This window comes from Macaca mulatta, chromosome 6 (assembly GCF_049350105.2).
Source record: "Macaca mulatta isolate MMU2019108-1 chromosome 6, T2T-MMU8v2.0, whole genome shotgun sequence".
NCBI classification, from domain to species: Eukaryota; Metazoa; Chordata; class Mammalia; order Primates; family Cercopithecidae; genus Macaca; species Macaca mulatta.
The window spans coordinates 148,514,102-148,538,274 of record NC_133411.1 but is presented as its reverse complement, the minus strand read 5'-3'; the positions used below and the strand labels follow the sequence as shown (position 1 = coordinate 148,538,274).

The 24,173-nt window shown below is 56.9% G+C and overlaps 1 protein-coding gene across 27 annotated transcripts in view; it reads right to left on the bottom strand.

Moving 5' to 3' along the window:
- Positions 1 to 24,173, bottom strand: part of CXXC5 (CXXC finger protein 5) — an 85,398-nt gene that overhangs the window by 47,568 nt on the left and 13,657 nt on the right. For 6 of the 27 annotated variants that reach the window (XM_078003744.1, XM_078003745.1, XM_078003726.1 and 3 more), the window contains 2 exons: positions 3,424 to 4,513; positions 653 to 1,682 (listed from right to left, as the gene is read on the bottom strand). In XM_078003744.1, the coding sequence (XP_077859870.1) occupies positions 1,638 to 1,682; positions 3,424 to 4,353 (975 nt within the window). In that variant the 5' untranslated portion in view covers positions 4,354 to 4,513 and the 3' untranslated portion in view covers positions 653 to 1,637. 27 annotated transcript variants of the gene reach the window in all.

Sequence of the window (24,173 nt, the reverse complement as noted above, 5' to 3'; positions counted from 1 at the left end):
GTGGCTGTGTGGTGACTTCCCCAGACATTTGACCTCTGAGGTCCCCGACAACCTTGTACCACAAACTCTCTGAGAGTGGGGACAGTCAAAGCCAAGGACACCCCTATAACTCAGTCTAGCAGCCCTCAGGCCTAAAGAGAAATGGGCGTGTATGCACAGCCAGGTCCCCACGAAGCTGAGCTGAAACTATTCCCTGGAGAATGACATTGGTGGCTTCGGGAACACCAGATCCCTGCCAGGTAAGAAGAAAGAAAGAAGACGCTGAACAGGCGGCTCAGCCTTACCCCCACCCACCTTATGCTGCTGGTTGCTTTACTCATCGGGCCCTGATGAACTTCGGTGAACAGAGGTGGCCCCAGGTGAGTGAAGGTCCCTGGAGGTCCAGGTTCTGGGGCATGGGGTGCAACCAGGCAGATGAGGTACTCTGGTACCAGCGACTTCCAGATTAAGAGCCTTTCCCTCCTGTCTGCTGGGCTGGTTGCTCCTGCTCTTGCCCATTCTGGATCCAGAGGCCTCTATTCCCCAAGAAATTCCCATTCTAAATGTCCCTGGGCCATCCTTCTTCCTCCTCCAGGTGGTCCCAGACAACCCCTGCTCAAGAACGGCCCCCAAGTCAGCCCCCCAAAACCGGAGAGCAAGAAGCCAGAGGTGCTTCGTGACACAAACATGCATTCGTTTTATTCACAAAACAGCCTGGTTTCCTAAAACAATACAAACAGCATGTTCATCAGCAGGAAGCTGGCCGTGGGCAGGGGGGCCCAGGCCGCAGGGGGCCCCCTGGGCACCCACCCCCACCGGCAGGGGACCACGCAAAGAAGCCCTTTCTTCTGTTGCCATTAGAGAGGCCAGAAAAAAAGGACTTATTTTCTCTAAGAAAAGTAGCCAGGATTGGAAATATCGAGACGGGGCTCCCCAGATCGCAAAGGATAAACGAACAGAACTTTCATTTTTTTTTTTCAAAATCATCACTGTTGGGGTAGGGGATCCCAGTCTGGGGACTGTGGGTGCAGCTCAGCCGGCCTGGTGCTCCCTCCCCTTCTGTGAGCTCCCTGCTGGCAGCTCTGCACGCGTGGATGGATACAGAGGGGCTTCTACACGGCGCCATCAACATTCTCTTTATGAACGTGAGTGGATTCTCCAGGCAAACTATGCACTATTTCATGGTCGGAAAGAATCAAAGGAAGTTTAAATGAGGGTGGAGTTAAACTGTGCTAAATTACAGTAGTGCTTATTAGTAACTAGATTTCAAAAGGTTACAGAAAATTTACATTCTCTACACAAAAACTGCATCTCCTGCACAGACAACATCGACATCGACACAGGAAGGAAACTGATTGTCCATTCTTTGCCCAGGAAGTCTCGGTACTTTATAGATTCGTCTTTACCTCTTTTTTGTTGTTGTTCTTCCGAAAAAGCAGTTAAATTTTTTTTTCTTTTCTTTTTCTTTTTATACTAGGGACGTGGAGATGTTAAAACGACAACAAAAAATATATATATAAAAACAGGAATGAAATCTGTGAGAGAATATTTTTGGTTCTAAAGACGGGTGCATCCGTTTGTCTTCGCCCGAATCCCTTGCTGGAGACCACACGAGCAGTGACATTGCACGGAGAGGGCAGCTTTGGGTTCCGCCGCCGTCACTGAAACCACCGGAAGGCGGCTCCTGTCGGAAGCATCACCTTCTGGCGGGGGCAGGAGACAAAAACAAGGAGAGAGTTCAGTCAGGGTCCGGGTAGGCCTGGAGCAAAGACGTTCCCCCGTGGATGGCCTCATGGTGGAGGGACAGGCATGGAGGAAGAGCAGCCACCCCTCGGAGCTCCTGCCACCCCAGCCAGGCAAAAGGAGGAGCTCAACCTGCTGGGCTGCTGGAAGGCCCGGAGGACTCTGAGGCCTCCTGAGCCACTGTGCCCAGGAACCCTCCTTCCAGAGAGGAAGACCCTTCCCCTGGCCCAAAGGCAACAGCGCCAGGTGGCTGTGGCATGTTTCCGTAAATGAGCGTGCGAGCACGTGCAGCGGGTGTGCATATGGGTGTGTGCCTCGTGCTATGCTGAGCTGTGCGGTATGGAGCTGTGGGAGGTGGGTATTTGGGCTATTTCTCAAGCAGCCCTGTCTATGTGTGTGTGCATGTGTGTCTACACTGGACTAAAGTGGGTGCCTTTGTGTGTACATAGGAGAGCAGAAATGGAAAGGCTGGGGCTGGGGCTGGGGCTGGGGTTGGGGTTGGGGTTGGGGTTGGGTTGGGGAGGGTAACCAGGAGGCCATGGCTGGGATACACCACTGTTGTTTTCCAACCATTCTGGACATTTGCGTCAAGCCCACTCGTAGAGGGGCGGGGATAGGGGCAGGGACTGCAGGCTGAAAAGATGCTTTTGTACCCAGGCCTGGCACTCCAGCTAGGTTGCTGCATCCAGGGGCACAGGGACGGGCCCTGCCACAGGGATGCAGAGACAGCAGCATGGGAACCCCTTGCCTTCTCCAAGCCAATCCCACAGTGGCTAGGTCCTTGACCACTCTGGGCTCATGGTCACCTTCCCTTACCCCAGCCCCAAAAATCTGTCAAGTAGGTGCCCAGACCAAGGGTTCTTCCAGGCCTCAGAGCAGGGCACCCAGCACTGGAGCAGCTCTATCCTTGGGTGGCCTTGGGGGAAAAATGGCCCTGGAGGGGCAAATGAAGGGCTTAAGGGCACAGAGCCTGTGAAACAGAATCCCTTAAACAGGGCAGGGGAGAGACGCAGAGTTCTAAGTCATGGACTGGATGCTTTAGGCCATGTCTGAACATCAGAAACTTAGGACCTGGCCGGGCGCGGTGGCTCAAGCCTGTAATCCCAGCACTTTGGGAGGCCGAGACGGGCGGATCACGAGGTCAGGAGATCGAGACCATCCTGGCTAACACGGTGAAACCCCGTCTCTACTAAAAAAATACAAAAAACTAGCCGGGCGAGGTGGTGGGCGCCTGTAGTCCCAGCTACTCGGGAGGCTGAGGCAGGAGAATGGCATAAACCTGGAAGGTGGAGCTTGCAGTGAGCTGAGATCCGGCCACTGCACTCCAGCCTGGGCAACACAGCGAGACTCCGTATCAAAAAAAAAAAAAAGAAACTTAGGACCTGTATGGAAATATCAATACCTGACCCAGAACCCCAGGAGAGGAATCAGAATTCTAGGGCCTGGCTGAGAATGCTAGGTCCTTACCTGGAATTTCAAGCTTGCCTTGCAAATTATGGCCTGATGGAATTCTCAGAATGTGGTTCTGACTTTTGGGGCAGTAAACTGGTGTCTTGAAGCCAGACCCCCAGACCCCAAGGACTGGGGGGGCATCCCCCAGACACTTGCCCAGGTAGGAAAGGTGGGGTCAGGGGATGGGGGTGGGTTTGGACTGCCAGACAGACACAAGAGCCCACACACCTCCCTCTAAGGCGCTGTTACCTCCAGAGCAGCGGAAGGCTTCTTTTTGAGTTCCTCACATTTTCTGAATTTGCAAATCTGATGGCCAGTCTTTCGGTTCCTACAACTGCTGCACTGCTCGCAGTTGATGCGCCGCCGGCAGGGCGCGCACATGCCGCAGCGTTTCCGCTTCTTCTTGCCGGAGCTGATGGCAGAAGCCAGCTCTCCCTGCATGGGGTACTCGGCCAGGCCCGCCATGTGCAGCGCGCTCTCGGCCAGGAACACACCTGCCGGGGTCATAATGAAGAGGCCTGGGTTGATGGGGAAAGCGCCCAGGTAGGGGAAGTCGGACTGGCCATTGAGGGCTTCGGCACCTGCCACAGCCTCCATGTCAGGCAGGCCAGCACCCGCCTCGCTCATCAGCGGGAGGTGCTCCTGCACCACGCGCTTCAGCATCTCCGTGGACTGCGCAAACTGCTGCAGCGTCAGCTGTCCCTCGGCTGCCAGCTCCGTGGCCCGCTCTGCCTTGCTCAGCAGGCTGGCCACAGCACCACTTTTGTGCTTTGAGGTAGGGTTGCTTTTGTCCACTGCCATGGCCGCTGCCAGGTCATGCCCATTGGCCAACAGGGAAGCAGCGGCTGCAGCTGCAGTGGCCTTGTCAGCAGACTCCCCGCCCATCATGCTGCCACTGCCACTGCCACTGCCACCACTGCTGCCAAAAGAAGAGTAGTGGGAGAGCGGGCGGGAGCGGCGCAGGCTCTTGTTGAGGGGCTCGCTGATGATACCGCTCTTGTTTCGACGCTCGGGGGGTGGTGCATCATCTGCCACGGAGGCTGGTGCAGCGGCAGCCACTGCTGCACTCTTGTCTGCTGCTCCTGCCTTTGGGCCACTGCTGCCACTGCCACCGCTGGCATTGGTGTTGCTGCTGCTATTGCCGCCGGTGTCCTGGGAGCCACCGCCGAGGCTCGACATGGTGGGGCCGAGGCCCAGACCCTGCTGAAGAGGGAGCCTGCCAACTGCCAAGGGTCCACAGACCAGGACCTGGCCCTGCTGCCCACAACAGAGATGCCTGGTGGGCCTCGCTGCTCAGGGCAGGCACATGGTCAGGTGTCCAGGTGGAAATGTCTTCACTCTGTCACAACAAGAGGATATAGGGTCAGGGCAGCAGTGAACACCTCCCTCTTCAACATCGCCACCACCGCCACTATCAACTGTCCTGTCATCCTGACCACCATGAGCTTGACCAGGCATTTATTAATCATCAGATCCACCCTGGTGAGAAATTTCTTATTTGTACTATCTCAGTTAAGATCCACAAGAACTCTAGAAGCAGTGGCTGGTAATTCTCTACTTTATAGATGATGGAAACAAGATTTAGGAGAACTACCACTCTATGAACGCACAGACACCAAGTGGCAGGGTGGAGGCCCTAGTCCAGGCCTCCGCAGCCCAAATCTGCCCTGCTAGGGTCTAGGAAAACCTGCCGGAAGCAGGCAGTCCTCCTCGTGCTGGGGTGGGAGAGTGTTGGAGATGCTTATTAGCTGGGTGCAGTGGCTCACGCCTGTAATCTCAGCACTTTGGGAGGCAGAGGCAGGCAGATCGCTTGAGCTCAGGAGTTTTGAGGCCACCCTGGACAACATGGTGAAACTCTTATCTCTGCAAAAAATACAAAAGTTAACCAGGTGTGGTGGTACATGCCTGTAGTCCCAGCTACTCAGGAGACTGAGATGGGATGACTGCTTGAGCCCAGGAGGTTGAGGATGCAATGAGTTATAATCATGCCACTGCATTCCAGCTTGGGTGACAGTGAAGCCCTGTCAAAAACAAAAAACAAAAAACAAAAAACTACCTCCACATCCTAATCTTCCTTCTCTGTCCGAGGGGAAGAGTGCTTAATGGTACAGATTATACACTCCGGAAGGTGGCCCCTGAATCCTCATCTGGGGATTCCTAATACACATCAGTTATTTCAAGGCTCTGACATGTCCTGCAGGCAAAGGAACCTGGTTGCCTTTGTGTAACCTAGAGTTTGCTAATGAGTGCAGAACACTTATTTCAGGGATCTTCTCCCCTCCTACAGGGCGAGCAGCACAGGGCCAGAGGACAAACCGTCCCCTGCCACAGTGAGAGGACATGCTTGTGCATACCCTGGCACACACTTCCTCCTCAACCCCCGAACCACAATCATTATCGTCTCAGACCCCATTCTTGTCTCTACTCAGGCCTCACTGTGGTGCTCTGGCCTCGCTCCCAGATTGGGGGGGGCCGAGGCCTCACAAGGCCTGCAGAGTAGGGCCTGGGTGGAGGCCTCAGTGAGAACCCAGAGAGCCGGGGTGGGCTGTTGCCTCAGTGAGAACCCAGGGGCCTCTGGCTGGGGCAGGCTGGCACTGAGGAGTAGGCATGACCCTCAAGGGAGTGGAGCCCAGCAGGAACCTGTCCTCTGGCCACCTCCACGTTTCCGAGGCAGCCCTTCATGGGACAGGGCCTGCTCTACTCAGGTCTCAAGGCTAAGGCGTCTGAGCTGCCTCCTCAGCTAAAGGAACTGGGCCAGATGGAGCAGGGCGGCGGTTTCCTCATCAGTCCTGGCTCTCCAGCCTCCCTTCCGTCTGCCTGCTGTGGCCTAGCATCCCCCAGGAGAGGGGTGGGAGGACAGGGCCCAGCCCCAGAGCAGCTGGCGGCTCAAGGGGGAGGCGCACATCTGGCGGGCCCCATTGCGCCCTGGGCTTGAGGGCAGCACACACTGGATCTTTGTCCCCAGGCAACCCCACCACCCCCCTAGTCACAGGACTCAAGCCTGTCCCAAGAGAGCATCTAGTCCAACCCTCTGCATTTACAGAGGGGGAAACTGAGGCCCCCAAGTAGGAGAGAGGGAGGCTTCCCCAGGACTAAGGAGTGGCCAAAGAGGACTGCGTGTGGGGAAAGGAAAAGCTCTGTCTCTAGGGTAAGAAGAGTAGCTGGCATCAACAGCCAGGTACTCCCTCTCCCTCCCCAGTGGGCACCGAACCACCTAGGGCTCCTTCCTTGCAGAGGGAAATGGGTGGGGAGGAAGAGCTGGGCAAGCTGGCAGATTCCACCAGGACAGAGCCGGGGGGCCCTGGCAGAAAATCCATGCTGGGATGGGGGGCATCAGAGGTCAGAGCTGAAGCAAGAAGACCATGTGTGTCCAAGGATAGCTGTGTTCCTTCCCACTTAATAAGGGCCAAGACCAGGATGGTCTTTTCAGCCCCTCTCCTTAGAGATTGGTGACCCCTACAGGAATCAGTGACTCTGGCTAGGTGTTGGGGACCAGGGTCAGTGAGGTCAGAGACAGAAACCATCAAGTCAGCTCATCCAGCTCCTGCTCAACTAAGCACATCTGCCCTGCCCCGGATGACAACGCCGGCAGCCCAGATACTGGGTGAGGGGAGAAGGCAGAAGGCAGGTGTCTTGTGGGCTGGCGTGATGGGGAGGAGGGCAGGCTGTGCCCCAGACCCTGTGTGCATCCCCCGCCTCTGCGGCCTGCTGGCTGGTGGCAGAAATCGATAGCTGCATTAACGCTGCTCCTGCTCTGCTCGCTCGCCCCCTCCCTCCTCCCAGCTCCAGGATCTGGCTCTGCGTGCGGGGCGGGCAGGTCAATTAGAAGTCAGCTCCCTCCAACACAGCCAGCCTGCGCTCAGGGCTGGCGCTCTGGCTGAATGTCTCGGCTTTTGTCTCTGTCCTGAGTCTCTCCTGGTGGGGACCAAACCTCATGTTCTGCTCCTCTCTTGGAATTTCTCTGATCTTCCACTATTCTGTCCTTCCTCAGGGCCCACCCACCCCCACCCTCTGAGGTCCTGGGACATGCTGAGCTTGGGACCAGAGGATGTGATATGTCACCAAACAGGTGCTGCAGGCAGAACACTATGGTTTTTCAGTCACAGAAGTAGGAGGGAGGTGGGTACACAGGGGGACTGGCTCACAGGGACAACTCTGTTTTCAAATCCAGAGTGGACAGACATGAACATCTGGTCCTCAAGCTTGTTCCAAATCGGCCCTGGTACCTGGCTCATCTTCTCCTTCAGACCTTAGGAAAAACTGATGCCCTGGTCCCAGTGGACCACTGACCAAAAATCCCATTTGCCCTACTCATGGAAGGGGAGGACATAGAGGGGACGTTCTCCCAGGTCCCAGCCTTCTACTCTAGGGCGCACAGCCACCCCATTCCAGGCCAGGAAGGGCCTGGCAGTGCCCAGGCAGCAGGGGAGGAGTCAGGGCTGTGTTGAAGCAGAGCGGGAATGAGCGGGAGGGAAAGCTGGCGGGCAGGCGGGCGGCGGCGGGCGCATCCATCATCGGCCCTGCCAGGAACGCATCCAGCCCCCAAAAAGAAATACTGCGCCTGAGGAGGGACAACAAAGGGCTCCGTTTCATCAGCAATGCGGAGCCAGCGCCCCGCCGCCCCGCCAGCCGCGGTCAGCCCACAAAGGACCCCTTTGTCCATGCAGGAGCCGGCCAGCCGGGCGCTGGGACCAGGGGCTGACGGGCGGGGACAGAGCACGGGGGGCTGAGGGGGGGACAAGTTACGGAAAGCTGGGGGGCAGAGGGGCATGTGGGGGCAGAACAGAGACAGGTGGTGGGGGCAGAATCTTGAGACAGAGAACTAGAGGGGTGGGTCAGAGAAAAGGAGAGCTCGAGAGGAGGGGGCAGAGGGTCAAGGTTAGTGGAGACAGTGTCATGGGAAGCAGTGTCTGGGGCAACAGGGTTCAGAGACCCAGGGACCCACGACACCTTGTCTAGGCTCAGGGACTTAAGGGTCTAAAAGACAAGTAAACAGCCTTCAGGAGGGAGTCCCAGAAGGCAGCTGGGCATGCCCATAGGAGAGGGACGCAGAGGGAAGGGTAGAGGAGAAGTGCCGAGGACACCAGATCAGACCCACTGTGTAGCCCAAGGCCTGAGAAGAGGAGGTGGGGAGGAGGTGGGGAGGAGATGGGGAGGAGGGTGGGGAGAAGGACTGGGGGGAGGTGGGGAGGAGGGCTTGGGGGAAGGTGGGGAGGAGGCTGGGGAGGAGGGCTGAGGAGGAGGTGGGGAGGAGGACTGGTGAGGACTGAGGAGGAGGTGGGGCAATGGGTTCTTGACCCCAGAGCATGGCTGCAGGGCCCAATGCCTCCTGTAGGCTCCAGCTCACTGGCTGAGCTGGAAAGAGAGGGAGAGTCATACCTGGGGCCACCCTCCTGGCAGTATAGGCCACCCCATGCCTCTACCCTAAGGCTCTGGCCAGCCCCAGAAGGCAGGGAGCCTGCCCCCTTCTAGCCAGCCCCCACCACCTGTGTTGCCACTCCGGTTTCCTTAACCAATGGACCCTATCAACTAGCATTTACTGAGTATCCACTGTGTCCCATGCCCTGTGTTTTTATGCTTTACAAGTCTTAGCTCCTGAATGCCTCCCTAGAACCTGGGGAGACAAAAACTAATTGCCAATTTCAGACATGAGGAAATTTAGGCTCAGAGAGGTTCAAGCTGTCAGTCTGAGGTCAAACAGCTGGTGCCTAGCAGGGGTAGAGCTTGAACCCAGAGCCCAAGTGTTAGTCACCCTGCTCTGTGGCCACCTTGGCAACTGACAAAGTGGCCCACGGCAGGTGACCTAGGTACCCCTAAGGCTGCTCTTAATCCCCAGGATTGTTACCGTGCCTGTCACCTCTCCGTGGTTGGGGGCAAGCTGTCACAGACCCCAGGAGAGTGCCCCCACCTGGGGGACTTGGAGATGCCCAGGGCCCGGAATGCTAAGCCAGTGACATCATAATGCCAGCTGGTAGTGAGGTCACTGGAGGTGGTGGCAGTGCCCTTATTCAACCCTCAGCCCTAGAAGAGCCTCACTTCACCCCCTGCAGGGTTCAATCTTGAACTTTTGGGCCAGAAAGCACTGGGAAGGAGGGGACATCCTGGGATGAGATGGTGCCATCTGCATACAGACATGTACACAGGTGGCCCACAGCTGGATGTTCTAGATATTCATTTGCACACATCTTCCCTGCACATACCCGGAGAGCAGCCCTGTACCTTATGATACCGGAGAGACAGCAGAGCACAGACTCAGACTCCAGCACTGTCTTCCAGGAGCACACAGGAGCTGGGCCCATAGTCACATGAACCAGTGTGAAACAAGAGCCGGAAGGGGACACAGTGAACTATCTGGGGCCTTCCTGGAGGAAGGGACTGCTAGGCTGAGAGTTAAGGATAAGGAGAAGCAACGAGAGGGGACAAAGGCATGAAAGAGAGCCTAGGCAGGCGGGGAAGTGGGCGTGAGGTATGTCTGTGAGGCTGACAGGGTCCCAACTGTGCAGAGCCTTGAGGCCAAGGGCAGCATTTTTATTATTATTATTTTTTAAATTTTTTAGTAGGGATGAGGTCTTCCTATGAGGATCACGCAATCCTCTTACCTGGGCCTCCCAAACTGCTGGGATTATAGGCGTGAGCCACTGCGCCTGGCTGGCAGGATTCTTAAAAAATGGTTTTATCGAGGTATAGTTTACATACTATAAAATTCTACCACATTAAAGTATACATATAATTTAATGACTTTTAGTAAATCTACAGAGTTATGCAACCATCACCACTACCAAGGGCAGGGTTTGACCAAGGTACCATCCCCCCTCTATTCCTTGCTGGCTGACCAGCCTTGCAGCCATCCTGCCTACCCAGGGAGGCTTGTGGAAGAGGCTGTGTTTCAGGACCACCAACACCAGCCCAGCAGAGCTGCACATCCTGGCTCAATGCACCACTTTCTACGCTTCCATGCAGCACTTGACACCCCCGACTTGCCCCCTCCCCACCACCTTGGTGGGCTGGTCTCCTTGGCCTCCAAGTGAGGCAAAATAGGCAGACAGGCTGATGGTGCGCAAAGCAGACCACAGGCTATGGTGGTTGAACCAAGCCGGGCAGTGGGGTGGAAGGGAGGGTGTTCCGTCTCTGATTTCCATGATTCAGCCTGGGGAGTTTCCAGAGGGAAAAAAAGAAGCCCTGCTCAAGCCCAGGGAGACTGGTCTTGGAGGCAGGGAGAAATGCAGCCCCAGGCGGAGAGCACAGGGCACACATCCAGCTATGGATGGCCACTGTGAGCACCCTGTGGGTGGACTGGGGTGAGACATGGCCTCAACCCCACTAGAGTCACCCCAAGACTGACTGCCAAAGACAGAACAAGGGACAGCATTTCTATGTCCCTGACTCCACACCCCTGACCCTCTTACACCGCTCCTCCCAGGGCAGGTACCAACCATGCCTTGGCCTGAGGACTAAAGGGTTTGGGCTGGGACACAAGGGTTTGAGCAAACCTGGAGTACGTAGAGCTCTGTTTTCTCCCTCTTTTTTTTTTTTTTTTTTTTTTTGACGGAGTCTTGCTCTGTCACCCAGGCTGGAGTGCAAAGCCCCGATCTCGGCTCACTATAACCTCTACCTCCCGGGTTCAAGCAATTCTCCTGCCTCAGCCTCCAGAGTGGCTTGGATTACGGGCGCACACCACCATACCTGGCTAATTTTTGTATTTTTAGTAGAGATGGGGTTTCACCATGTTGGCCAGGCTGGTCTTGAACTCCTGACCTTAGGTGATCCACCTACCTCAGCCTCCCAAAGTACTGGGATTACAGGTGTGAGCCACCACACCCAGCCAGACTCTGTTCTGTTTTAAAGGGCTCCCCAACACAGCTGGAGGAGGGGATCAGCCCATTCATGAACAGCAACACTGAGGCCCCGGGCAGATGTATGTTCTTTTTTTTTTGAGACGGAGTCTCGCTCTGTCGCCCAGGCTGGAGTGCAGTGGTGCGATCTCAGCTCACTGCAAGCTCCGCCTCCAGGGTTCACACCATTCTCCTGCCTCAGCCTCCCAAGTAGCTGGGACTACAGGCGCCCGCCGCCTCGCCCGGCTAATTTTTTGCATTTTTGGTAGAGACGGGGTTTCACCGTGTTAGCCAGGATGGTCTTGATCTCCTGACCTTGTGATCCGCCCACCTCAGCCTCCCAAAGTGCTGGGATTACAGGCGTGAGCCACCGCACCCAGCCAGGATGTATGTTCTGACCTGGGACTCTAGGGAGTGAGATGCCTGGTATGCCTCTGATAAAGACAGGCCCTTTCCTCAATAGGCACCTCTCTCAGGCCAGGTTCCTTTCCTGGAAGAGTCAAAGTTCAGGAAGACCCTTCCTCATTTTTTGACCGTGGGAAAAAACTGGCCTCCGAGACAGTTTTCCCATTTGTCACATAGGACCAACCACAGCTAACACGTACGGGGCTCTTGCTACGTGCCACACTGTCCATGCTTTATCTCACGTTATCCTCATACCCCATCTCTAAAGGAAGTCCTATTATTGCCCCATTTAGAGCAGGCAATTTTATTAAGCAGGTGTGATGATGCCCTGCCTATCTGGGATCCCCTGAATCTTGTAGTAAACATTTTCCAATGTGGTGATCTCTGAGCTGACACCAATCAGAAATTAGGGCCCATGTACCCCCTCAGGACCTCCCTCCTGATGGGCTCACCATGGGACAAGCCAGGGAAGGCTAGCCCGGGGATACATGAGCCAAGAAATCAGAGATGGGGCACTGTTCTTCTGGGGCTCCTATGTGAGGTGTGTTTGCGTGTCTGGGGTTTGGGGAGGCATATGTGCATAGGACTGGCTAGGGAACTGGAGTCCTGAGGTCTAGGTTTGTGGCTCCACCCTGTCCCTCCCTGACTAGTGACTTTTACCAAGCTCTTTCCCCTACTAAGCCTGTCTCCCATTTGTAAAATGGAAACAAATGGCTCTTGCTCCTCACTCCAAACTACTGGAGGAGTCACGATCCCAGGGCATACTATGGGGAAGGAGGTAGAGATACAGAGGGAATAAAAAAAGGATTCCAGACAGTGATCCCCTCCACCCTCCAGACCTCAGGAGGAAGGCCCCAGAGGCCCCGATCAGTCACTGATATGATCTGCAGGTAGGAAACTGATTTGAGAGAAGGGTTTTGAGCAGGACGCAGGGCTGAGACTGAACGCTAGAAGAGGTGAGACCCATTGGGGCAAGGAACATCCAGTCCCTTCTACTCTTAAGTTCCCCAGAGGACATTAAAATAAACAGCAGGTCCTGGCCAGGTGCGGTGGCTCACGCCTGTAATCCCAGCGCTTTGGGAAGCCGAGGCGGGTGGATCATCTGAGGTCGGGAGTTTGAGACCAGCCTGACCAACATAGAGAAACCCCATCTTTACTAATAACACAAAAATTAGTCGGGCACGGTGGCGCATGCCTGTAATCCCAGCTACTCGGGAGGCTGAGGCAGGAGAATTGCTGGAACCTGGGAGGCAGAGGTTGCAGTGAGCCAAGATCACATCACTGCACTCCAGCCTGGGCAGCAAGAGCAAAACTCCACCTTGAATAAATAAATAAATAAATAATAAGTAAGTAAATAAAAATAAACAGCAGGTCCTAATAGCGCACACTCACTGTTTGCCAGGCACTGTGCTAAGCATTTCACATGCATTTTCTCACCAGATTCTACTACCATTATTATAATCCTAATTTTACAGATGAGGCAACTGAGGTTCAGGGACATAAAGTCACCTGCCTAAGGTCACAATGTCAGTAAGTGGCAGAGCCAGGATTTAAATCCAGGTCTGTACGACTCCAGGGCCTGGTGCTCCAACCCTGGCTGAGGGCTCCACAGCATATGGAGGGAAGACTTCAGCTAAAGGGTGAGGTTCAGTTCAGCTCTCGGCTTGGGGAAATCCCCTAGGTTTCCCTTGGGTCCTGGAGGGTGGCTCTCAGGGCCCTGTTGCAGAGAAGTCTGCAGCTGTACCCCATGGCCCAGGAAAAGATGGGGAAGGGGCTGCGGGTGGGCCAGACGGGCCAGGCTGGGCCAGAGCTCCGGGCATTCCGGCGGCCTCCGCAGGAAGCAGAACGGGACGGAAACCAGCTCCTGCCTCCTCCCCCAGAATCCTGTGGGCAGCCCAGCCGGCCGCACAGAGGCCCTCTTTGTGCCTGCCCCAACCCGCCACCCGCGGCTGGCCCAGGGTTTTGAGTTTCCTGGGGGGTGGGGGCCCAGCCACTGCTAAGCCTCCATCTAGCTCCCCTCCTGGGGGCAGCCACAGCAGTCCACAGCTGGAGGAGGAAGAGAGGGGATGGCCAGGGCCACTCTAGAGACCCTGGGGGCCTGGAGTCTGCCCACACCCCATTCCTCCAACATTTACACACCCAAATCAGGGGCTGAAGGTGGGAAGAGGGACCCAGAGACAGAGTTGAGGTCACCCCCCCGAGTCTGCCTCTGCCAGCAGCCACCAAGCCTGTCATGACACACCTGGAACACCCCCCATCCCACGCCATCCTGGCGCTCTTGGGCCTAGAGTGGTGCACACAGTGAAGCTGGGCAGTGGGCCAGGCAGTCCATGTCAAACCATTTCCCACTCTCCGAGGCTCCCCGGACACACAAGGCTCAGCAAGCTGAGGCCTCAAGCTCACTTCCCAGTATTTTGGGGGACAAAAGCCCCTCGGGTGGCATAACTGCCCAAGGATGCTGGGCATGTGGGAGTGAGCTCAGGGGGCTGGAGTGTGTATGGTGACAAAAGCACTGCATACAGTGTGTTTTCACGTGTCTACCCGGGAGGTGTGCTGCACAACTGTGTGTGAGTGCGTCCAGTGGACTCTGAATGTGCCCAGTTGAGTGTGTAGTCTCAGATGTCGCCCTCTACAGACCACAGCATTAAAGCATATACCGGGATCACGTACCAGTGCTGGGGGAGATCTTTGACTCTGTGACCTCTGAGGGTAAAGTGGAGGTATGTGTGTGCGACCCACGTCTGTGAATGTATATGGATGTCCAAGTGCACGCATGTGCGAATAGGGTGGTTTATGTGGTGAGAGAATGTTTGTGGGTTCTTCTGGTCTGTACATGTCAACATTATCTTTGCCGCATGAATGTCAGTGTGTGTGTGTTCACATGCACTGTGAGTTGTGTCAGGAGCTCTGGGCTGTATGAGAGTCTGGGGCCCTAATGGAACGGGGATAGTGTAGACAGGAACTGGTGCCAGCTGCTAGGGCCCCTATGGAAACAGGAAGCTGCCCACAGGTGCACCTGGGCTGTGGTGGGGGCTGGGTTCCATCCAGGTTCAGTTTGTGCCTCTATGAAACCAACCCAGGGTTCCACTAGCCGAGAATCTGTCCCAGCTGTAAGGGGGACACCTGCCTTGTCTGCTGTTCAAGGTCCAACAGCTCTGGCCAGTGTCTACCGCCTGCCTGGCCTGAGCGTGGAAAAAACTGGAAAACAAAAGCCCCCAGACCGCAGGCCCTCCCTGCAGAGGCGTAGGGGAGGCAGGCAAGAGGCGGGAGGCTGAGGAGGAGGGAGGGAGGTGTCGCCGCAGCCCCGGAACAGAAAAATAATGAGGCGAGAGGGGCCATGGGGCCAAGCCGGCTAGTTCCGGAGTCGCTATCTGACCTTGACAGATGCCACAGCTGGGCGCCTGGAGAGGAGCCGCGCCACAGTGCTGCAGAACCCCCCCAGCACCTCCCCCAGGCCAGGGTCGATGGAGGCTCAAGCTGGCCCCAGCCAGAGGCAGCCACCCCATGAGGTGGGAGCCAGAAGGACTCGGAGCACCTCCCAGTAGGGGGGATGGGGTAGGGGTGTCTGGAGGCAAGGGAGTGGGAGCAGGGCCACTGCAGGGCACAAAAGGCAGTAGTGGGGTCTTCTGAGGGTGCCCCTGCCCTCAGGTAAGGCTACATGTGTGAGAAGCGCACAGAGCCTGCCATTGTGTGTGTGTAGCTTGGCTGTGGGGCTGTGTGTGTGGAGAAGGGAAGTAAAGCGTGAGTGTTGGTGTGACAAAAATTGTACTTGTGTGCATGTGTCCTCGGGGTCACACGAGGCTGGGAAGACAGGCTCATGTCCCTGAAATGGGTGTGGCCACATCACTCGGTGTTGGCACTGATCACTCCCCAAACTCATTTAGAGTCACAGCTGTCCTGGTGGGTGCGAGCTGTGCTGGGTCTAGGGGTAGGATGGGAGACAAAGAGAGCCACAAGTCCTGTCACTTGCAGATGGGGGAGAGGCGCCTCTCCGGCCCTTCCTGACCTACCCTCTCTCCTGCTATAGCGGTTGTCCCAGGCACTCAGTGATGGGCACGGGGCTGCGCACCGCCACTCTAGGGACATCAGCCAGGGGCTGGGGTGAGTTGCAGGAGGGGATGCTGGGCTGGAGGTGGATTAGCAATTCCGAGCACTGGCTGCATAATTAAAAAATCATTACTGCAGGCGGGCAGAGCTGAGTGTGAGCTCACGCTCAGAGCGGGCGGGGACACTGCCATGGCACTCCCCCTCCCACTGCTTCCCCGAGGAAAAATCCCACCTGCTAATATAATTATGGAAAAACACAAGCACGGAAATTTGGTTTCAGCAAACAACGTGCCTGAGTGCCCAGGGCCTGCCTGGCCCTCAGCACAGCGAGCAGGCTGGCCAGTGGCACCCAGGACTCACGGAAGTAAGGCAGGCCCTCCTGGGTCCAGACATTACCTCCACTCCCTCAGCAGCCCCCCAAGAGAGGAGACTGGCAGGGGGATACAAAGCCCAGCTCCCTAAATCCCAAATTCAGGAGAAAATGGGCTGGTGCTGATGGTTTACAAACGGGGAAACTGAGGCTAAGGAATCTACATAAGGTCACTGTGTTTGTGGCAAAGCCAAGAGGAACTAGATCCGTGCTCAGTGCAACACCTCAGGGCTCAACACCCCCTCGTGACTCCCCCTATCATCAGTCATCCCCCAGCCTTCTCCGCTCCGCCTGGGATAAGCGTATCTCTCCTAGAGACTGAAGAGAGCCTCCAACCCAGGTACCCCGGCATGGCCCAGAGCCTACTCAGACCTGCACGCCACGATGGGGTTCAGGGACAGGGCGTCCTGGGCTCGTCTGGGTTAAGCCAGGCGAGCAGACCTGGCTCCCGCCCCAAGAAACGCGGCCAGCTCTGGGGCACAGGCCCCAGAACGGCAGGAACAGCCGCCATCACCTCGGGCCTGGAGCGGGCAGCGGGCCTGGAGCGGGCAGTGGGCGGCGCGGGAGGGAGCCGGGCCTAATTAGTCGGCCTGGGACCCGGGCGGGCGCCGGGGCGGCAGACGCGGCCGCCAGAGCCGCGCAGGCACGTCCGCGTCCGGCTGGGAGGCGGCAGGGAGCCGGGAGGCGCCCTGAGCCGCGGCGGGACGGGCAGCCTGGGAAGGCCTGGGCCAAGGAGATTCCGCACCGAGAAGGCCGGCCTCCCCTCATTCCTCGGTGCCACCAGGCGCAGCAATTAGAGGCTTTCAAAGTTTGTCCTTAATTGGTTTCATTTTTGCCTCATAAATGATTCATGGCCCCAGAGGTCTGGGAGGCGGAGGGAGTGGCAGGGGAAATTTGGGGAGGCTTTTGCCTGGGGCCAGGCTCCCTACCTGAGGTTGGGGAGGGTGCCGCAGCCCCAGCCCAGGAAGGGATGAGAGGGGCTGGGAAGCCTCGGGCAGGTGGGACCCTGCAGCAAAAATTAAAACCCAGGCCCTCTCCTTGGAGCGCCGACTAATTAGGAACTGCAACTTCTTTTCAGCACACCAGAGCTCTGCATCCAGGCCTGAAGCCACCGCAGCTGCTGGGGCCCTGGGAGCATGAATAATAATGTGATGATAACAAAATAACAGTGTCAGTAGTAATAATAAGGATGGCGAGAACAACATATACGTGATCTCTTTCAGCCACCCCTGCTCCCCCAAACACTAGTATCTGTTTTACAGATGAAGAAACTGAGGCTCAAAGGCCTGCCCTCTGACCCTCAGTCTGATGCCACAATCCCTTAGCCCCCAACCCCCAAGCTCTCAAGAGCACGGGACTGACTATTCACCCTCCAGGAATAGTGCCTGCCAGGAGGGTCAGGAGCTGCAGGGCCTAAGGAAGCCTGGGAATGGTCCTGAGGCCTGAAAAAAGACCCCAGTCGGTACCAAGTGGCCCCACACCCACCTGAGCCAGGCTGGCTCTGCCCCTCAACAGGCTGTGCAACCTCGCAGGGCCTTAACTGACCCTTCTGTAAAATAGGAGCACGTGAGCCCTATGCCCCCACATTGAGTGCTAACCCAGTGCCAGGCACTAGGATAGACAGGAGATACCATGGACCCCATGGTTTAACAAAGTCTGTGCAGAGAACCCTGAGCGCTCAGTCAATGGGTAAAGTGCCGGGGAGCAGTACCCGGAGGGCTTCTTGGAGGAGGTGAGGTGGGAGGAGGAAATGCCTCTCCTCTGACCCCATAACCAGCCCACACAGGATGCTCAGGAGTGGGTGTGGTCCACTTAAACCCAAGACTGGGGTTGGACCTTGAAGAAACCCAGAACTACAGACCACATCGGAGTGACAGGGATGCAAAGTGCCCAGCTCAGCCTGCCCATGATGCTCCCTTTGATCCTGAACAGCTATGGGAGGTGAGGCATACTAAACTGAGCAGGGCCCACCTGGCCCCTGGAAATCCTGAAGGTGAGGGAACACATGAAACAAGTCGGAAGGTAAATACTGGGTGGCCTGACTCCCTTGGAGCAGGGCTCAGGGTCTCACAAATATCATCTCTTGTATCCTTCAGTTCCTCTGACACATGCACCAGGCTCCCCTCTCAAAACCTGGTCCTCAGGCCCCAGCCACAGCACAGTGCCAGTCAGCTCGCTGCTCTCCCACCCAGCCTGCCTCCAGTGGGCAGTGAAACAGCCCGTGCCAGGGCCAGCACCACTTCAAGTGGTTATGCATCCCTGCACCTCTCTGCAGCTCTCTGAATGGCATCTATGATCATCCCCATTTCCCGGATGAGCAAAATGAGGCTTAGAGAAGCTAAGGGACCTGCCCAACACCACATAGCTCAGGAGGGCCCACGTTCCTCATCTTGCTGGCCTCTTTGTGGCTCAGTATCCTTGACCTGTCCCAGGCCTGGCCATTCTTGCCCCAACCCTGACCCTTCTCCTGTCTAGACAAAGACCACACCAAAGCCCACACTCCTCCAGAAACTAGGACTTGATCCGGCCGAGGCTTGTGGTCAGAAGACCCACAGGAGGTCCAGGAGGTAGTGGGGGTGTCTGTGTACCCTGAGACCCCTGGGGCATGGGGGTCTTCTGAGGCTTGGATGGGGTAGTAGGGGAAGCTCCCACAGGCACACACAGGGATGGGGGTGATGGGGGTGAGGGGGCTGGCCATATTCTGTGGCTTCCTTCCTGGGAAGAGTCAACTTCAAGGCCCCTATCACCCATACTTGGGAGGAGGCCGCCCATGGGATTCTGAAGCTGGGGCACACATCCTCTGGAAATGAGACCAAGTTCTACCTGCCCCTGCTCCACCCTGCTGGAGGACACTGCTGAGGAGCCAGGCAAGGCTCACCCTCTCCGAGCCTCAGTGGCTTCATCTGCACACTGGCCCGATAATGTCCTTTGAGCGCTTTGAAAAAGTTTTTGAGAATAGGTTTAGAGGTTTTCCTTGAGAAAAGGGGTTTGGAAGAACTGGTCTATTTTCGGCTGGGGGCACTTTGGACACTGGGGTCAGTGTACCATAGCAGCTTGAAAATGGCTTGTTGAACACACAAACAAGTGGCCAAGTTCTTATCCTCAGCAGGTCTGGTCAACAAATCCTTCCCAGGTGCCGACTCTGGGCCAGGACACTGGTCTGCCCTTTGCTCCTCGCTGTCCATCTACCTGTCTCAGGGCTGCCCAGCCAGGTCACTGGGGTCCCTCTCCCCAGCCTGCCCGGAAGCTGTACATCTCCAGTGGGTCAGCACTGACGTCAGCAAGACTGGCCGGGCGTGGAGCCCGCCACCTCCGGAACCGCCAATTAATTAACTTTTTCAAATTAATTTCCCAAGCAAAATTCCATAATTACATCTGTCTCCATCAGTCCAAGCTGGGCAGGCAAGAGGACCCTGCAATGAGATGGAATGTGGTGTAAGGGGGTGGCCATACCAGCCCTGGGGCCAGGTCAGAGAGGCCACTGGGGGTTAGGTTTCACTACAGTCGGGCACTGGCCTGGCATCCTTATGGATCCTATCTGGGAAGGGAGGAGGCTGAGAGATTAGAGCATTCCAGCAAGAAGGTGGGGGCTCAGGGAGACCCATGGTCAGCCCAGCTCACTGGGATGCCCCATCCCCCACCCCATTGCCCCTAAACCACAGCGGGTCTTGGCATGGCCCAGTAGCAGCACAGGCACCGCGAGGCTGAGAAGGCCGCGGCTGCGGCGTTCTAATTTCCCAAAGGGGCTGAGATTAATTAGCTCACACACAGGCGCAGAGAGGGAGAGGAGAGTGGGAGCAGGAGCGGGCAGCGTCAGGCGAGGAGCTGGTTGGCACTCCCCCCTGCCCGCCCGGCAGGCAGTCGGCGGCCTTGACAGCCTGGGTGCTCTGAAGGTCACTGGCCAAGCTGGCTGAGCCAGCAGATTGGCACTGTCTCCTTCCCAGAATCCTCAAGACCAAGGCTGGGGTACAGTGACCAGGAGGATAGTCTGGGGGGGAGGCGCTCCGCTGTCACCACCCTCTGTCGGTTCTGTGCCAGGTGCTCTGTCCACATCATCTTGATTGATGCTCACAGCAACCCACAGAAGTAGGCAACATGATTCTCCCGTTTCGCAGATGAGGACACTGAGGCTCAGAGCTGAGTGGGGCACTGGTGTGGGTCAAGGTCAAGCAAGTGTGGACAGTGGAGGCGACGCTGAAATGCAGGCTGGCCCAACTCTACAGCCCACCCTTCTTCCCCTGGACCCCCGTGCAGGTGTGAGGGCTACAGGAGCTCTGGGCCTGGGGAACTGGAACACCAGTCACAAAGCTCCTAAGTGTGTGTCTGCAGGGAATGGACTTACCCCTGCTTCAGAGAATGTGCAGGGCAGACTTGCACAGTCATTTCACAGATGAAGAAACTGAGACCAGAAAGGGGAAATGACCTGAGGCTGGGACCAGCCCGTAGTAAAGTCAACCCGACGAAGTGAACTTTAGTGAGCCCTGACCCAGGGCCATGCAGCGCCTGGTGCTAAGTGACACACGGACCACGGGATAGGGGGTCATTGTGGCTATGTCCCTGTATACCAAAGAGGAAGTGCCAGCTCAAGGGCACTTGCTCAACTCCTCCCTGAAGGGTGCCCAGGAGAGGGAAATGGAGCCCCTGGGGAGGGGGTGGAGAAGGTAAGCAACCCTGACCAGGCCCCGAGGCAGCTTCCCCGGACCTAACCATGGAGTTTCCCAGAACCTGTCTACAGAAGAACCCAGAAACCCCAAGGGGCATCCATCTGCTCCCCAGGGGGTCCCCCGCCCACCCACCCACCCTCTCCCCTGGAGTTAAGGGGTTAGGTTAGCAGTTCCAAGGCTCTTAGGTTCAAACCTGGACAGTGCCTTGAGATACCAGAGGGTCCTAGGAGAGTTAAGGTGCTGGGCATGGGGGAGGGGGCTGGCTCAACTAGAACACTACGCATCTTGTGTGTAATGGGGCAAGGGGAGCCCCTCATCTCAGAGACACAGGCTCAGGCCATGCCAGGGTCCAAGTAGGCTGGAGTAGGGATTCCTGTCCTAGCTCTGCTGTCTCCAGCCTAGACAGGTTGCTGACCCTCGCTGAGCCCAACCGCTAGCCACTGAAATGCAGCTGCTGACAGCCCCCACCTCGTCAGGTCCTGGAGAGAACCTATGTGAAGGGGTCACTGTAGGGTCCCCATGCAGTAGGTGCTCAACTAAGGATAGCTGTGTTGTTGTTTTTACTGTCATCATCTGCCAGCATAAGCGTGAACGTCACGGACAAGTCAGGCCAGGCGTGTTGGGTAAGCCAGGTCATGGCCCCGGTTCTCTCACCGTTTGCTTTTGAGCTCTGAGGCAATCCTTCATGCCTCAGTTTCCCCAGCCCCAAATACAGAGCATTCCCCCTCTAGCCTGCAGGACCATGGGGAGATGGACATGTGGTAGAAGCCTGAAGGTTACAATGAGGGTAGCACCCCACTGGTCAGGCTTGCATCTCCTCTTCTGCCCAAAGGAAGAAGGCCTACCTACACTTCTGGACAGCCTTTCCTCCTGCCTCTCTGGCCCTCAGCCCTGCCTGCTCATGTTGGCTCTTCTTACATCTCCCACAGCCCTGTCAGCCCTCACAAAGGCACATCCCAAGCCTCTCGCTACCCTGCAAAGGCTCCATTTGCCACTTGGAAGTCCCTGCTCAAGTCTAACTTGTAGACTTGCTGTGTGAGTGTAGGGGGTGGGAGACAGAGAAATCCTTGAAACTATAGTCGGCTCTCTGTTCCCTCTGATATTAGGAAGCCTCCAGGATTTTCCACCCAAGGACCATGGGTTCCTCTGCCCTAGGTCCAACCCATTCCCATCCCTCCCCGCAACCCCTGGCCCCCAGCTCAGCCTCTTCACTCGGGTACCTCATCATCCCCATCTGAGAACAGCCCTAGAGAAGGCTAAAGCCAAGACCTAATTAAGGAGCCCTTGTTATGGGATGCCACCCCCAGAAAAATGCCAGCTCTAGTGGAGCAGGTGGAAGGGCACACTCGCTTGGAGATCCACGTGTGACACAATGAGAACTGATGACAACATACCCCACCCTCTACTTCAGGTCCTGCAGCTTTGAGACAGAGATGAGAGTCATACCGATCTCACAGGTGACAAACATGAGGTCAGAGAGGTGAGCAGACTTGCCCATGATTACACAGCAGGCAGTGACCAATCCAGGTGTGGAGCCCAGGCCTGTCCAACTCCAGAGTCCGTGGCACAGGGGCATCCAGTTTCCTGACTGGCCACTGCTATTTGTGTCCCTCAGGATGCTTGGGTCCCTCTCTCCTCCTCAACCACGGCCCAGTCCTTTATGGAGACCTGTGTGGCCAGGAGGAGGGAGCCCAACTGGGCCTAAGTCCTTATAGTCATATGCCCTTTGACCACTGCTAGGCTGTCTCAGTACTGTAGGCCCAGAATGACCTGTAGTCTGGGTGTTAGGAGACTGTGTCCAAAGCCCTTCATGACCATGAAGCCATTCCCATCAGACTCACTTCTGTCATCTGAAAAATTGCTTTTTTGGCAGCATATGGAAAATGGGTATACCCTTATTTCTGCCCAGTGCGAGGAAGGCAGGTCCCAACCCCAAAGTGGGGCAGAGGCTTAAAAAGGCTCCCTGAGGGCATATCCTCAGCTCTCAGCACCCCAGGACTCCCTTATACACAAGCCAGCTCTCTACCCATTTTGCAGGGCTGTAGACTTAAGAACCAGGGCCATGGCCAAAATCTAAGTGGGGACACTGGATAATGAGGGCCTTGGCAACTAAGGGAACAGAGAGAAGTAGGTGTGCGGTAAGCAGGGAAGGTGGGCAGAAAGACTCCTGGGTCCATTTGATCAGAGGTATCATTCTTCCCCCATCTCTGGCACACCCCTGCCACCTCCCAAGGACCCCATGCCCTGGGTCTGGGAACCAGCCGGCCACTTAGTGGTCCTGGGGAAATCGACTTTCCCTGGCACTCCCTCTCCAGCCTTTCCTTTTCCCAGCTCCCCTATATCCCTCCCCCATGTACCCAACCCACTCTGCCTGAGGGCAGGTGGGTTTAATACTCTCATGCCTGATACTTGGGCCTCCTCCCCAGAGGGCAGAGCCAGGTTTGCTATGGGAACAAACCATCTCCACCTCCCGACCCACACCTTGTAGAACCCGGTGGACACAACATGGCTGAAGGCCAGGCCTCTTCTGTGTAAGCCTAAACACAGGGCGTCTGGGGGAGCAGAGCCCTGACCACAGCAGGTGTGCCTGTGTGTGCCAGTGCCCTGGCCCACCCAATGGCATCATCTGGGGGTAAGCTATGGCCTGAGAATGATCAGACCCCAGCGTGTGGGGCCAATGGGGTGAGAGTGGCCTCCTCGCAGGGGGCACACCCGTGTGTGCCTGTGTATGTGCATTCGCCTAGGTATGTGCTGGTGTGTGTGTGCGCCAGAGGCTGGGCTGTGGCTGGAACCATGAGTGTGCTTCTGGAGCGCCACATGGGAGCTGTGTGTGCATGGTGCATGTGACCGAGTCTGTACCATGCGTGTCGGCTGGGTGTGCTGAGTCGTGTGGAACTACGTGTGCTGCAAGTGACTGTGTCTGTCCTAAGTGTGTGCCCGGCTGTGCCGCGTGTGGGGTGCGTGAGTGTGCACTCTCCCTGCCAGGCCGCAGGGCCTCTTGGGGCTGCTGGGGATGGGGTGACTCACGTCTCCTGAGCTAATCCTGCCGCCCGCCCGCCCAGCTCACCCTGCTCTGCTGGGCTGATGGCCGCCAGCACAAGAGGTGGGGGGGTGGCGCGGGCAGCCACGGCGGGGAGGCTGGCTTGATAAATAACCTGCTGCTTCCCCAGGCCTCTGAAAAGGGGAGGCTGCAGCATGGGGAGGAGCATGAGGGTGGAGGTGGGGGAGGCTGTCCTGGCCCCCTAGGCTCCGGATGCCCTGGCCCCCTCGGCCCAGGCTGAGGCTCCGGGGTTCCTGTTTCATCGAAACCTGAGCTGGGAAAAGCCTATCGGGTCATCTTGCCTGTCCCGCCGGCCACCAGGCCCAGGCAAGCTGCCCCTCAGGGGACAGGCCCGCAGCCTGGCCTCCCAGCCAGTGGGTGGTTGGGTGGGGGGAGGATATTTCTGTCCAGACTAAATGCAGCTCTAGGCCTCTGTCTGTGTACCCCCCCCACCCCAGCAGCTGCTCCCAGAGGCGCCCTGGCTCTGCAGGGCTGACTAAATATAGGCCCCCCACCCCAGCAAACCCCCCATGTTCACCAATTCCCAGCGGCCCCACCCACATGAGGCTCCACCCACATACCCCCCCCTACCCCAACCAGAGGGGAAGGCTGAGGAGCCCACTGTGTGAGCTTGGGGCAGC